At 43.2% G+C, this 15,919-nt stretch overlaps 1 protein-coding gene across 2 annotated transcripts in view; it reads right to left on the reverse strand.

Annotated features, from left to right (window-relative positions):
- Positions 1-15,919, reverse strand: part of wdr37 (WD repeat domain 37) — a 145,651-nt gene that overhangs the window by 116,671 nt on the left and 13,061 nt on the right. For both annotated transcript variants that reach the window (XM_043690670.2, XM_043690669.2), the window contains exon 2: positions 10,692-10,851. In XM_043690670.2, the coding sequence (XP_043546605.1) occupies positions 10,692-10,829 (138 nt within the window). In that variant the 5' untranslated portion in view covers positions 10,830-10,851. The remainder of the gene's footprint in view (positions 1-10,691; positions 10,852-15,919) is intronic.

Raw genomic sequence — 15,919 nt, forward strand, 5'->3', positions numbered from 1 at the left:
AGAGAGATGTCAGAGAGCGATAGAGAGAGAGAGAGAGAGAGAGAGAGAGAGAGAGAGAGAGAGAAAGCGAGAGAGAGGGTGGGTGAGCGAGAGAAAACCAGCGTGGAGCTGGAGCTGTTTATTTGGTGCTTCAAACAGACTACTTGCCAAAACCAAAGCAGAAAAACCCTGAACTGGGAGAACTGGCATCTCCCTTTTCATTGCACAAGTCATAGTCTTACAGTCATACAGCACAGAAACAGACCCTTCGATCCAACCAGAACATGCCAAACTAAACTCATCCCACCTGCCTGCTCTTGGCCCATGTCCCTCCAAACCTTTCCTATTCTTGTACCTAGGAGAAAGTGAGGACTGCAGATGCTGGAGATCAGAGCTTAAAAATATGTTGCTGGAAAAGTGCAGCAGGTCAGGCAGCAAAGGAACAGGAGAATCGACGTTTCAGGCATAAGGGAATCCTGAAGAAGGGCTTATGCCCGAAACGTCGATTCTCCTGTTCCTTTGATATTCTTGTACTTATCCAAATGTCTTTTAAATATTATAATTGTACCCACATCCACCACCACTTCAGAAAGTTCATTCTGCATGTGAACCACCCTCTACAATAAATTTGCCTCTCATGTCCTTTCACCTTAAAAATGTGGCCTCTAGTCTTGAAATTCACCATCCTATGGAAAAGACAAATACCATTAACTTCTATCTATACCTCTCATTATTTTATAGACTTCTGTCAGGTTGCCTCTCAACCTCCGAGACTCCAGTGAAGAAAGTCCCAGTGTTTCTTTATAACTCGAACCTTCCATGGTGAGCATCATCCTGGTAAACCTCTTCTGAACCCTCTCCAGCTTGATAATATCCTTCCTATAACTGGGAAACCAGAACTGGACCCAGTATTCCAGAAGAGGCCTCACCAATGTCCAGTACAACTTCAATATGACTTTCCAACTCCGAGACTCAAAGAACTGAGCAATGAAGGCAAGCATGGCAAATGCCTTTTTTACTACCCTGTCCATGTGTGACACAAACTTCGAAGGATTATGTACATGCATCCCTAGGTACCTTTGTTCTATAACACTGCAAAAGGCCCTACCATTAATTGTATAAGCCCTACCCCTGTTTGGTGTAACAAAATGCAATACCCCTCAATTATGCAGATTGAACTCGATCTGCCATTTTTTCAGCCTATTGACCCATTTCATCAGTGTTTTAAAAAAAACTTAAAAGCCTTTTCAAGTAGATATTTCCAGACATATCAGAACCTCTGCCGTTATGGCCCCTCTCTACAAAGACCAAGGGCAACATAACCTTGTTAAATGGCCAGCATCATCACACCTCCCTCTTAAAAAAGAATGAACCATCAATATCCCAAGACAGCTGCATTTAAAACTCGTTAATCTTAAAAAGTGTTAGTACACGACAACACACATAACCATGCAAACATGCGCTACTACATTCTATTTCAGTCCATTTACTCGTGCCACCGAACACCTCAGTTTCTCATCCAAGTCTCGAAAATGTGTTGGCAATTGCGTTTTCGCCTCCTGCCACGTGTACAATTTTCGAACTGAATGGCAATAGCAACAAGCTCCATCTGAACAGCATGGAATTTTTGTCCTTGAATTTATGATCAGTGTATATGATTGTCTCAGGTACATTACTGGTGACATAAACATTGAAATGCTGTAATGCCAACAAGAAGCTCAAAGTCTCCTCAACTGTCGAATATTTCTGCTGATGAATGTTCAATTTCCTGAAGAAATACCCAATAGGTTTTTTTATCTTCTCAATGTCTTCCTTTAAGAGCACAGCACCAACACCCACATCGATAGCCATCTTGAATGGCTTTGTGTAATCAAGTGTGGCTATTACCGGAGCAGTGGTTAACACAGCTTTCAGTCCACTGTCCACTGACCTCTACACCGCTGAAGCCAGATGCCAACTCGAAGACACCTCCTCCTACCACCCCCTCAACCATGACCCCACCCCTATCACCAAACCATCATCTCCCAGACCATATAGAACCTCATCACCTCAGGAGATCTCCCACCCACAACTTCCAACCTTGTAGTCCGGGAACCCCGCACTGCCCGATTCTACCTCCTTCCCAAGATCCACAAGCCTTACTACCCCGGCCGACCCACTGTCTCAGCCTGCTCCTGCCCCACAGAACTCATCTCCACCTACCTCGATACTGTTCTATTCCCCCCTAGTCCAGGAACTCCCCACATACGTTCGAGACACCACCCACACCCTCCACCTCCTCTAAGACTTCAGTTTCCCTGGCCCCCAACGCCTCAGCTTCACCATGGACATCCAATCCCTCTACACCTCCATCTGCCATGACCGGGGCCTCCAAGCCCTCCATTTCTTCCTCTCCCAATGTCCTCAACAGTACCCTTCCACTGACACACTCATTCGTTTAGCTGAACTGGTCCTCACACTTAACAATTTCTCCTTCGAATCCTTCCACTTCCTCCAGACCAAAGGGGTAGCCATGGGCACGCATATGGGTCCTAGCTATGCCTGTCTCTTTGTCGGCTACGTAGAACAGTCCATCTTCCGTAGTTACACCAGCACCACTCCCCACCTCTTCCTCCGCTACATTGATGACTGCATCGGCACCACCTCGTGCTCCCCTGGGGAGGTTCAGCAGTTCACCAACTTCACCAACACATTCCACTCCAACCTTACCTTCACCTGGACCATGTCTGACACCTCCCTCCCCTTCCTGGACCTCTTCATCTCCATTAATGATGACCGACTTGACACTGGCATTTTTTACAAACCCACCGACTCCCACAGCGACCTGGACTACACTTCTTCCCACCCTACCTCCTGCAAAAATGCCATCCCGTATTCCCAATTCCTCTGCCTCCGCCGTATCTGCTCCCAGGAGGACCAGTTCCACCACAGAACACGCCAGATGGCCTCCTTCTGTAGGGTTCATAATTTCTCTTCTCACGTGGTTGAAGATGTTCTCCAACTCATCTCATCCACATCCCACACCTCTGCCCTCAAACCCCACCCCACCAACCGTAACAAGGACAGAATCCCCCTGGTCCTCACTTCCACCCTACCAACCTTTGCATTAACCACATCATCCGCCGACATTTCCGCCACCTCCAAACGGACCCCACCACCAGAGATATATTTCCTTCCCAACCACTTTTCGCTTTCCGAAAAAGACCATTCCCCCCGTGACTACCTGAGTCCGTGTGGACTCAGGTCCACACCCCCCAACAACCCACCCTCCCATCCTGGCACCCTCCCCTGCCACTGCAGGAATTGCAAAACCTGCGTCCACTCCTCCTCCCTCACCACCATTCAAGGCCCCAAAGGAGCCTTCCACATCCATCAAAGTTTCATCTGCTCATCCACCAATATCATTTATTGTATCCGTGGCTCCTGATGTGGTCTCCTCCACATTGGGGAGACTGAACGCCTCCTCGCAGAGCGCTTTAGGGAACATCTCCAGGACACCCACACCAATCAACCCCACGACCCCGTGGCCCAACATTTCAACGCCCCCTCCCACTCTGTCGAGGACATGCAGGTCATGGGCCTCCTCCACTGCCACTCCCTCACCACCCGACGCCTAGAGGAAGAACGCCTCATCTTCCGCCTCGGAACATTTCAACCCCAGGGCATCAATGTGGACTTCACCTCATTTCCCCTCCCCAGTTCCAATCCGTCATTTCAGCGCTGTCCTCATGACCTGTCCTACCTGTCAATCTCTCTTCCCACCTAACCGCTCCACCCTCCCCTCTGACCTATCACCTCCATCCCCACCCCCATTCACCTATTGTACTCTTTGCTACCTTCTCCCCAGCCCCTAAACATAGATTTTCCTGCTCCTCGGATGCTGCCTGACCTGCTGTGTTTTTCCAGCACCACTCTGATCTAAACACTACTTTTAAACATAGTCTAGCCAACTCCCCTGCTCTATTTAACCGTTTCCTAAAATTTAACACATCGCCCAAATATGTGGTCTCTGAATTCTGACTCACCAATTTCGCTGTAATCAATTTTAGTGATCCTCTCACTTCATGCCCAAAAACTAATTCAACTGGGCTGAATTTTGTCAATTCATTTGCACAATTCCGGTGGCAAAAAGTACAAATTTCTTTATCCCAATCATCTGGACAGTCTCAATTATAAGTCTCAATTATAAATATGGTCTTTAATGTCTGATGGTACCTTTCTAGCGCTCTCTGCAATTCTGAATGGTATGCAGTAGATTTGAGTTGTTTTATTCCTAAGTTGTCCGTAACTTCCTTGATGTAAAGTTTGATCCTTCATCTGATTGTATCTCTGTGGTACTCCATATCTAGTGAAAAATTTGAGTAACGCTTCTACAATCCTTTTAGCTGTGATACTGTGCATTGGAATGGCCTCTGGAAATCTAGTGGACACATCCATTATTGTGAACAAATACTAATTCCAACTTTTTGTTTTAGGTACAGATCCGACGCAATCAGTTAAGATTCTTATAAAAGGCTCCTCAAATGTAAAAAAGTATTAAAAGGTGTGGGTTTTATTACTGCTTGTGGTTTTCCAGTTACCTGACATGTCTGACAGTCTGGCAAAATTCAACTACATCCTTGAGCAATCCAAGCCAAAAAAATGTGTTTTTGTATTTTAGCTCAAGTTTTTCTTACCCCTAAATGACCTCCTCCTGGTAGTTCATGTGCTACCTGCAACACCTTTCTATAACCCACTGGCAATACGACTTGATGAACTTCTGTCCATTCCTCATCTGCCTGAATATGTGATGGCCTCCATTTCCTCATTAAGACATCATTTTTAAGATAGTAGCATTCAGGGATACATCTAGATTCTTCTTCAGTGTCTGCCTTTGGATACAATCACTTCAAATATTCATCTTTCTGCTGTAACTCAATTAACTTTTCTGAGCTAAAGATATCTTTGTCATCCATCTGCTCCTGTTTTGTCTCAACCATCTGATCAAACAGGGTCTCTGCTAATTCTATTTCAACTTTCTTATCTATACTATTTGATTTCTCCTGTTTCAATTGGTGACTTTGGTAACGGAGTCACACACAGTCAGGAAAGCTGCCAGGATATGTTTCCTGTGATATCCTCAGTTGCCTGAGTTTCCACTGGCTTTTCAGCCACAGTAGACAGCACTCTTACCTGAACCAACTATATCGTTATGTTTTGACACAGTGTTGAACCCTCCCGAGAATATGTATAGGGTATAAGCAGGCAGGGAAAGAGTTAAGTTCTGAGGTTTGTGATACAAGAGGTTCAGGTGAGCATGATTGAGATCAGATAAGAACTTACAGTTAACAATGGGGTGCTGGAGGAAAGAGTAATGGGTTAACAAGGTGGAAAAGCAGTCATTATGCAGAGCCATTTGGAAGCATTCAGTATGCAAGGTCAGCTAACAAGGGGAAAAGTATCCATTGTATGGATCCAATTAACAAGGTTAAGAACATTCACTGTATAACAGTCATGGGCTTGGTCTCTGCTATTGGTTATCGTTGATTGCAACGGTCACCCAATTAATATGTATGTTGCCCTATCTGGACGCTCCTCCCTGTAAAATGACGATATAGAACATAGAACATTACAGCGAAGTACAGGCCCTTCGGCCCTCGATGTTGCGCCGCCCTGTCATACTAATCTGAAGCCCATCTCACCTACACTATTCCATGTACGTCCATATGCCTGTCCAATGACGACTTAAATGCACTTAAACTTGGCGAATCCACTACCGTTGCAGGCAAAGCATTCCATACCCTGACTACTCTCTGAGTAAAGAAACTACCTCTGACATCTGTCTTATTCCTATCTCCCCTCACTTTAAAGTTGCGTCCCCTCGTGTTTGCCGTCCCCACACTTGGAAAAAGGCTCTCCCTGTCCACCCTATCTAACCCTCTGATTATCTTGTATGTTTCTATTAGGTCACCTCTCAACCTTCTTCTCTCTAATGAGAACAGCCTCAAGGCCCTCAGCCTTTCCTCGTAAGACATTCCTTCCTTACCAGACAACATCCTAGTAAATCTCCTCTGCACCCTTTCCAAAGCTTCCATGTCCTTCTTATAATGTGATGACCAGAACTGTATACTATACTCCAAGTGTGGCCGTACCAGAGCTTTGTACAACTGCAGCATAACCTCCTGGTTCCGGAACTCAATCCCTCTTTTAATAAAGGCCAAAACACTGTATGCCTTCTTAACAACTCTGTCAATCTGGGTGTCAACTTTCAGGGATCTGTGTACATGGACACAGAGATCTCTCTGCTCATCTGCACTCCCAAGAATCTTACCATTAGCCCAGTACTTTGTATTCCGATTACTCCGGCCAAAGTGTATCACCTCACACTTGTCCACATTAAACTCCATTTGCCACCTCTCAGCCCAGCTCTGCATCCTATTTATGTCTCTCTGCAACCTACTACATCCTTCATCACTATCCACAACTCCACCGACCTTAGTGTCGTCTGCAAATTTACTAACCCACCCTTCTAAGCCCTCATCCAGGTCATTTATAAGAATGACGAACAGCAGTGGACCCAACACACCCTTGTGGTACGCCGCTAGTAACTGGACACCAATATAGTTCATTGAGAAACTGCTATTCCAGAGAAGACCAAGAACTCATATCTCTGCGTACGTGGACAATCGTTCTCTCTTCCTCCAGGGCCCGGAGTAAAGATGAAGGAGGTAAAACCATACTGTGTCTCTGAGTGTTTTGCTTTGACTGAAGGGGGAAAAGGGACAACACTTCTGTTAATTTAACCAAACACCCAGAAAAGCTCACCTCGCCTCATAATCTGTTAAACTATGACTAGCAAAGAACTCACAAATACCACGATTTAAAGAAAATAATATCAATATTCATTCCTTAACTCTAAAGGTTAACATTAAACAACTGTTCACAACTCTAAGGGCCCACCATTCTCTTAACTGATTGTTATCTACCTCCAACTCAAGAACAATATACTGTTTCATAAAAACCCATATTAAAATTACATCAACTTAATTTCAAAACCATACAGCTACTGTTGTCTCCAATATCCTTCTGCTTTCAGTTGAAGATCTCCCTGGATCATCATCTTTGTTTTACTGTGAAGATGTTTCATATAGAAAAGGTACCTTTGATAGAGAGTCATGATTTTGGAGGTGAAAGTGAGGTCTGCAGATGCTGGAGATCAAAGTTGAAACTTTATTGCTGGAACAGCACAGCAGGTCAGGCAGCACCCAGGGAACAGGAGATTCGACGTTTCGGGCACAGGCCCTTCTTCAGGAATTCATGATTTTGGAGGTGCTGGGCATACAAAGTTAAAAATCACACAACATCATGTTATCATTGAACAAGTTTATTTGGAATTACTTGGTTCTTAGAGCTCCGAAAGCAAGTATTTACAAATAAACCTGTTGGACTATAATCTGGTATGGGGTGATTTTTAATTTTGATAGAGGCTGTTTTGCTGGCAGTTACTCTCTGACTAACTTTCAAAATGCCTGCTTTTTTATACCCCAAACACTGGATCATCTCATTGGTTTGAGGTTGGCAAAAACAATAAATTCAAATTCATTTGGTTTTAGTACCCTTGTGCATAATTTAAATTGATTGGTTAAATTTGAATTGTTGCTGAAACAGCAACCCACTCAGGTATCTATTTCATAGCCAACTGTTACACATTTTCAATTTTCCAGTACACTCTGAGACTGCTTGTTAGCCATATGATAAGGTGCTTGTAAGCACTCAGTGCAAAACAGCATTTAGGCTCTCTTAAAGGTACAGTATATGCCTTCAACTTCATAACAGTTAGCAAGGACAAATTGTATTCCCGCAGCTGAGAGTTTGTCCAGTTTTCCGACCACGACTTCTCCACTCTTTAAAGAACACTCTAACCACACTCTACATAACTGAGCACTTTTTGTCTCATCATGAATTTCCATTACTAGCACCTTTTCTGGCAATAGTCCTTCAGGAGGTATATATCTCATGTGTCAACATCAAAGATTGAGAGGATCCTGGATCTCTTAATATTGTAATCTCTTTGCCTGCTGCTCCTGGCCTATGCAAATAAACTTTACCTTCGCAAGTATATGGTTTAAAAAAATCTGGCACTTCCTCTCGAACCAACCTCTGCCCAGGTTGTATATTCTGGGGCAGCTTTCTAGCCTCCACTGTGCTTTCCGTTACCACTCCTGTTTGCCTACAGCTGGCTTCCAGTGCTTCTTCTAATCTACCAACATTGTGATTTCACATGGCCTACTTTATTGCAGTGAAAATACTGGAGCTTTTTAACTTCTCTTTCCCTTTCAATGAATTCCTTTTTACCCTGCGTTGTTATCCTTATGATCTTCACCAAGCTCTACCTTTCCCTTACCCCGTGAGGATTTTTCTTTTACCCAATGTCTATCCCTCACAGATTGAAATTGATGTCGGAAGCCAAACTTGGATTTATGAACCAACTCATAATCAGCCGCCATTTTGGCTGATAATCTTGCCATTTTAACTCTGCTCTTCCACATGATTTCCCACCAGCTCAGGAAGTGAATTTTTGAACTCCTCCAAATTTGTTTCTCTAAGACCATCATAGGTTGCTGTATTTTTGATGCCCTTATCCACCTCTCAAAATTACTTTCTTTGGCTCTTTCAAATTCAATGTAGATTGGGTCAGGGTCCCTCCTTCGATTCCTGAAATGCTGTCTGTAGGCTTTTGGCATAAGCTCATATGCACTTAAAATGGCTTTCTTCACCTCCTCATATGTCTCAGATACCTCCTCCGCCTCACTAGCTCGACCTAGCCGTTTTGTTTGGATCAACAAAACTCACATGGTCACTGGCCACTGCACTTGTTTAGCCATCTTCTCAAATGAGACAAAAAAGGCTTCTGCATCCTTCTCAAATTTAGGCAAAGCTTAAAGATATTTAAACACATTTCCACCAGGCCTTTAGCTACGATGGGTTTGCTCATCCTCATTCTCTTCCTCACTAGGCTTACCTTCTACCTTCATCTCCATTCTTTTAAGCTGACTTTGCTATCGAAGTGCCAATTTATCAAGTTCAAACTCTCTTGCTCTCTCTTTTCTCCTTTCTTCTCTCTCTTTCTTTTTGCATTTCCTCTGCTTTTAATCATAATTCAAAGTTTCATTTCTTTTTCTCTTTCGTTTTCTTTTGCCTCTAACTCAAGCAGCTAAAATTCAATTGAGAATTAAGCAATCTCCAAAGATTCCGATGGCATTTCCAGCAAATTTAAATGCTGAGCTATTCCTGTCATTATCTTTCCTTTTCTTACAGATGAAGGTAACTCCAATTCCAGCTTGACTGTCCATTCCAGCAAGTTTGTCTTGTTCACCTTTTCTAAAACCCCCAAAGTCACTTCTTCCACCCCCAGAAAACTCTTATTGACTGAAAGAGCTATTACGATACCAGCACTGTTTAAACCAACTGAATTCAACACCCAGAACAGCAGACACTAAGATCTACCACTCGCTGCCTTTGAGTCCAACAAGCCTAATCTCAAATTGAAACCATAGAACAAATCTCACAAACAGCCCTCATCTGTTATACACCAGGCCATTTCAAGAAATTAGCCCATACCCTCACTTTTCTAGTTGTTTTAAGCAGGTGTAATGTGGATATTCCAGGAGTGATATGGCTGGCCCAGCCACTCAGTTTTAAACAAAACAGAATTTACTTACAGAATACTGAACGAAACATGAACAAAAGAGAACCACATTTAGAATAACGATGCCTATCTGAAAACCCAATGAACTCTATTGCAACTAAATGATGCTGTCCCAAATACCTGCAATGTCCCAATAAATACCCCCTTGGCAAAAAAAGTAAAATCAAACACAGGTTCTTACAGGAGAGATGTCAGCGAGAAAGAGAACCAGCATGGAGCCGTTTCTTTGGGTCCCAGCTAAAAACTTGACCAGTAGCTTCAAACAGACTGCTTGCCAAAACTTGACCACACCAAACCAGAAACAACCCAGAACTGGGAGAACTGGCTACTCCCACTTCATTTCTAAACACTTACACAAAAAATGTAAAAGCCTTTTCACGTAGACATATTTGCAGATGTATTGGAACTTTTGCCCTTACGACCCCTCACAACAAAAACCAAGGACACATAACCTTATTAAAGGAGCAGCATCGTCACAGATAGTGCACACATTGACTTTTCTTCAAACATCAGCAGTTTAAGGAGGACATATCTATCTGATTTAACAGTTAACAATGAACAAACATCACAGCATTTGCCTTTTTGACCTTAAATACCAAAGGAAGTATTATACTAAAAATATACTGCAAAGTCACACCACTGGGGTTCTGCACACATTTCTTTAAATCCAATGCAAATTACAAAATTATTAGAAAACATTAGAAACATTAAGCATACTCAGTACAAGTAGAAAAGGGAAATAAATTACTTTCATGTTTGGGGTGAAGGATTTCAACCTCAAATCTTGACTTGTTTCATCAAATGGTATTGAATCTTCAGCATATTATCAGAATGTGCAGACAAAAGATGTATTGCTAGGAATTAATTCTTCTTTCTAGAACTAAACTAATAGTAGTTGTGTTGTAAAAGTGCATTTCTAAGAATGGCATTAGTACAATAGTCACTGTATTTAAAATTGGTCAAATGATATGATTGATCACATCAAAGTGCCCATGTTCTCAAATCCAATAAAGATTTATAGTACCTGTCCTTCCAACATTTCACGCTGAGATAAGACACGTTCCTGCTCAGAGCTGTTTGTCCTTCGAATAGAGATAGCGTGAGGTTTGCGTTTCGATTTCCCCTGCCGTGCAGCTGCACTGCTTCCACTTTCAATAGGCATCACTTCTTGGTGATCTCTTCACCTGGTTAAGTGGAAAGATTTATGAAGAACACAGTGTACACCATTTGACAAATACTGACCACATGACTAGACTCATGAAATGCGACAACACAAATGCAAGCCATTTGGCTAATCATGCCAATGAGAAGTGGCAATTCACTCTGGTCATCATCACTCAAATCACACTTGCATCTCAAAGCACTGTATAGTCGAATAATTACTAATTATTGGTGGGCGGCACGGTGGCACAGTGCTGCCTCACAGCGCCGGAGACCCGGGTTCAATTCCCGCCTCAGGCGACTGACTGTGTGGAGTTTGCACATTCTCCCCGTGTCTGCGTGGGTTTCCTCCAGGTGCTCCAGTTTCCTCCCACAGTCCAAAGGTGTGCAGGTCAGGTGAATTGGCTGTAGTTAAAAATTGCCCTTAGTGTTAGGTAAGGGATAAATGTAGGGGTAGGGGTATGGTGGGTTGCGCTTCGGCGGGTCGGTGTCGACTTGTTGGGCCGAAGGGCCTGTTTCCACACTGTAATGTAATCTTAAAAAAAATATACAGTCTCATCCGTGTCACGTGAACAAATAGCCAGGCTACAAAGAAAAATCTGCCACAAACTGGAACAGGATTAATATGTTCCTAAGTTTAGCAGTGTTCACAGTGCTAAATGTTGGCCAGCACAGAGGGAAACACTTTGCCTTAGAACATAGAACATAGAAGAATACAGCGCAGTACAGGCCCTTTGGCCCTCGATGTTGCGCCAATCCAAGCCCACCTAACCTACACTAGCCCACCATCCTCCATATGCCTATCCAATGCCCGCTTAAATGCCCATAAAGTGGGCTTTACAAAATTAACATAGGACCTTTCATTTCCTTTTGAAAAGAAAGAGATTTGGTTTAATCACTCTCCAACGGATGGCAACTCCAACAGTGCAACATGCAATCAGAAGGGCACTGAAATATCAATGTAGGTTAGGTGCCCACATCAAGGCTGCGGATTCAGGTCCTGTGTTAGGATAGGATAAATTCAACTTTTGAGGGAATGTGTATATTTTATCGCAGCAGAAAGTTAAACAACACAAACCTAAGAGAGAATATAAGTTATGAAGCTGGCATAAGGGGGTTATAAAAAGATATTGACAGGTTAAGATGTGACAAATAGAATATAGTATAAGAAAATATGCAATTGTCCATTTAGGTAGAAAAAGTACATTATGGAGAAAAGTTGTAATTTCTGAAATGCACAGGTACAGGATATCCTAGTGCATTATTGTTGAAAGGTTAGTACGCAGATATGTCAAGTGATTTGCTATCGGGAGTCTCGAGACAGATTCACAGACATTTCCACGACTGACAATGAGATATCAGAATGGTGTGTTGTTTCCCTGGTGTCAGGGTCAAGGATATCTTGGTGAGAGGGTGCAGAATATTCTCAAAGGGGAGAGGGACCAACAGGAGATCATTGTCCACAGTGGAATTAATGACATACGATGAGAAAAGGACGAGCTTCTGAGGACAGAAAATAGGAAAGTCAGGCAGGAAGCTAAAAAGTTAGTCCTCAAGGGTAGTAATATCTGGATTACACCCAGTGCCACAAGCTAGTGACAGTAGGAATAAGAGGATGAAGCATATGAATGTGTGGCTGAGGACTGGTGCAGGGGAGAAGGGTTCACATTTTTGGTAGGTGGGTGCAAGAGATAGTCAGAAGAGATCAGTCTGAGACTAAAGCTGTTAGGAAAAGGAGCAAGTCAAACAGTCAGGGCAGGCAGGTACAAAGCGGAGAATGAGGTCGGACTGAAAAATTAAACTGCATTTATTTCAACGCGAGAGGCATGGCTGATACGACAGATAGACTTAGTGCTTGTTTGGGAACATGGGACTAGCATTACAGAAACATGACTCAGGATGGACAGTATTGGCAGCTTAACGCACCAGGAGGGTATACATGCTATGGGAAGGAGAGAAGGAGTGGGTGAGAGAGACCACACATAGAACATAGAACATTACAGCGACGTACAGGCCCTTCGGCCCTCGATGTTGCACCGCCCTGTCATACTAATCTGAAGCCCATCCCACCTACACTATTCCATGTACGTCCATATGCCTGTCCAATGACGACTTAAATGTACTTAAACTTGGCGAATCCACTACCGTTGCAGGCAAAGCATTCCATACCCTGACTACTCTCTGAGTAAAGAAACTACCTCTGACATCTGTCTTATACCTATCTCCCCTGACTTTAAAGTTGCGTCCCCTCGTGTTTGCTGTCCCCATACTTGGAAAAAGGCTCTCCTTGTCCACCCTATCTAACCCTCTGATTATCTTGTATGTTTCTATTAGGTCACCTCTCAACCTTCTTCTCTCTAACGAGAACAGCCTCAAGGCCCTCAGCCTTTCTTCATAAGACATTCCTTCCATACCAGGCAACATCCTAGTAAATCTCCTCTGCACCCTTTCTAAAGCTTCCATGTCCTTCTTATAATGCGGTGACCAGAACTGTACACTATACTCCAAGTGTGGCCGTACCAGAGCTTTGTACAACTGCAGCATAACCTCCTGGTTCCGGAACTCAATCCCTCTATTAATAAAGGCCAAAACACTGTATGCCTTCTTAACAACCCTGTCAGTCTGGGTGTCAACTTTCAGGGATCTGTGTACATGGACATCGAGTTCTCTCTGCTCATCTGCACTCCCAAGAATCTTACCATTAGCCCAGTACTTTGTATTCCGATTACTCCGGCCAAAGTGTATCACCTCACACTTGTCCACATTAAACTCCATTTGCTACCTCTCAGCCCAGCTCTGCATCCTATCTGTGTCTCTCTGCAACCTACTACATCCTTCATCACTATCCACAACTCCACCGACTTTAGTGTCGTCCACAAATTTACTAACCCATCCTTCTAAGCCCTCATCCAGGTCATTTATAAAAATGACGAACAGCAGTGGACCCAACACCGACCCTTGTGGTACGCCACTAGTAACTGGACACCAAGATGAACATGTTCCATCAATTACCACCCTCTGTCTTCTTTCAGCAAGCCAATTACTGATCCAAACTGCAATGTCTCCCACAATCCCATTTCTCTGCATTTTGTATAATAGCCTACTGTGGGGAACCATATCAAACGCCTTGCTGAAATCCATGTACACCACATCAACCGGTTTACTCTCATCTACCAATTTGGTCACCTTCTCAAAGAACTCAATAAGGCTGGTGAGGCACGACCTACCCTTCACAAAACCGTGCTGACTGTCCCTGATCAGATTATTCTTTTCTAGATGGTTATAAATCTAATTTCCTATAACCTTTTCCAACACTTTACCAACAACTGAAGTGAGACTCACTGGTCTGTAATTACCAGGGTTGTCTCTACTACCCTTTCTGAACAAGGGAACCACATTTGCTATCCTCCAGTCCTCAGGCACTATTCCTGTAGACAATGATGACTTGAAGATCAATGCCAAAGGCTCGGCAATCTCTTCCCTTGCTTCCCAGAGGATCCTAGGATAGATCCCATCCGGCCCGGGGGACTTGTCTATTTTCACACCCTGCAGTATTTCTAATACCTCTTCCTTGTGAACCTCAATCTTTTCTAGCCTAGATGCAAGTATCTCTGTATCTTCCTCGCCAACATTTTCATTTTCTATAGTGAACACTGTCGAAAAATATTTATTTAGTGCTTCCCCTATCTCCTCTGACTCCACACACAACTTCCCTCTATTATACTTGATTGGCCCTAATTTAACTCTCGTCATTCTTTTATTCCTGACATACCTATGGAAAGCCTTAGGGTTAACCCTGATCCTATCCGCCAACAACTTCTCATGTCTCCTCCTGGCTCTTCTAAGCTCTCTTTTTAAGTCTTTCCTGACTTCCTTGTAACCCTCAAGCACCCTGAGTTTTCACATTTTGTCCTAACGTAAGCCTTCTTCTCCTTCTTGACCAGGGATTCCATTTCCTTAGGAGGGGGAAGTGGCATTTTTGATGATTGATAACTTTATAGCTGTACTTAGGGAGGATATTCCTGGAAGTACATCCAGGGAAGTTATTTGGGTGGAACCAAGAAATAAGAAAGGGATGATTACCTTATTGGGATTGTACTATAAATCCCCCCAATAGTCAGCAGGAAATTGAGGAACAAATGTGTAAGGAAATCTCAGTTACCTATAAGAGTAATAGGATGATCATGGTAGGAAATTTTAACTTTCCAAAAATAGAACTGGAACTGCCATCATGTTAAGGGTTTAGATGGAGAGGGATTTGTTAAATGTGTGCAAGAAGGTTTTTTGATTCAGTATGTGAATGTACCTACTAGAGAAAACGCGGATGCTGCCTGACCTGATGTGGTTTTTCCAGTGCCACACTTTATCAACTCTGAGTTCCACAATCTGTGGTCCTCAATATCTCCAAAGTGCAAATCTTGACCTACTCTTAGGAAATAAGGCAGGGCAGGTGACTAAGGTGTCAGTGGGTGAGTACTTTGGGGCCATTGATCATAATTCTATTAGTTTCAAAATAGTGATGGAAAAGGTTAGACTGGATCTAAAAGTTAAATTTAAATTGGAGAAAGGCTCATTTTGATGGTATTAGGCAAGAACTTTCAAAAGTTGATTGAGGATGGATATTCACAGGTAAAGGGACAGCTGGGAAGTGGGAGGCTTTGAAAATGAGATAACCAGAGTCCAGAGACAGCATATTCCTGTCAGAATGAAGGGCAAGGTTGGTAAGTGTAGGGAATGCTAGATGACTAAAGAAATTGAGATTTTCGTCAAGAAAAATAAGGAAGCATATATTAGGTATAGACAGAAGGGATCAAGCGAATCCTGAGAAGTGTATAAAGGCAGTAGGAGTATACTTAAGAGGGAAAATCAAGAAGGCAAAAAGGGGTAAAGAGAATCCAAAGGGATTCTACAAATACATTAAGGACAAAGGGGTAACTAGGGAGAGAACAGGGCTCCTACAATATCAGAGGAGAAAGTGAGGACTGCAGATGCTGGAGATCAGAGCTGAAAATGTGTTGCTGGAAAAGCGCGGCAGGTCAGGCAGCATCCAAGGAACACGAGAATCCATGTTTCGGGCATAAGCCCTTCTTC

The sequence above is a fragment of the Chiloscyllium plagiosum genome, unplaced genomic scaffold (genome assembly GCF_037043375.1).
Source record: "Chiloscyllium plagiosum isolate Xiang-an unplaced genomic scaffold, Cpla_swu_hap1 HiC_scaffold_5, whole genome shotgun sequence".
NCBI lineage: Eukaryota > Metazoa > Chordata > Chondrichthyes > Orectolobiformes > Hemiscylliidae > Chiloscyllium > Chiloscyllium plagiosum.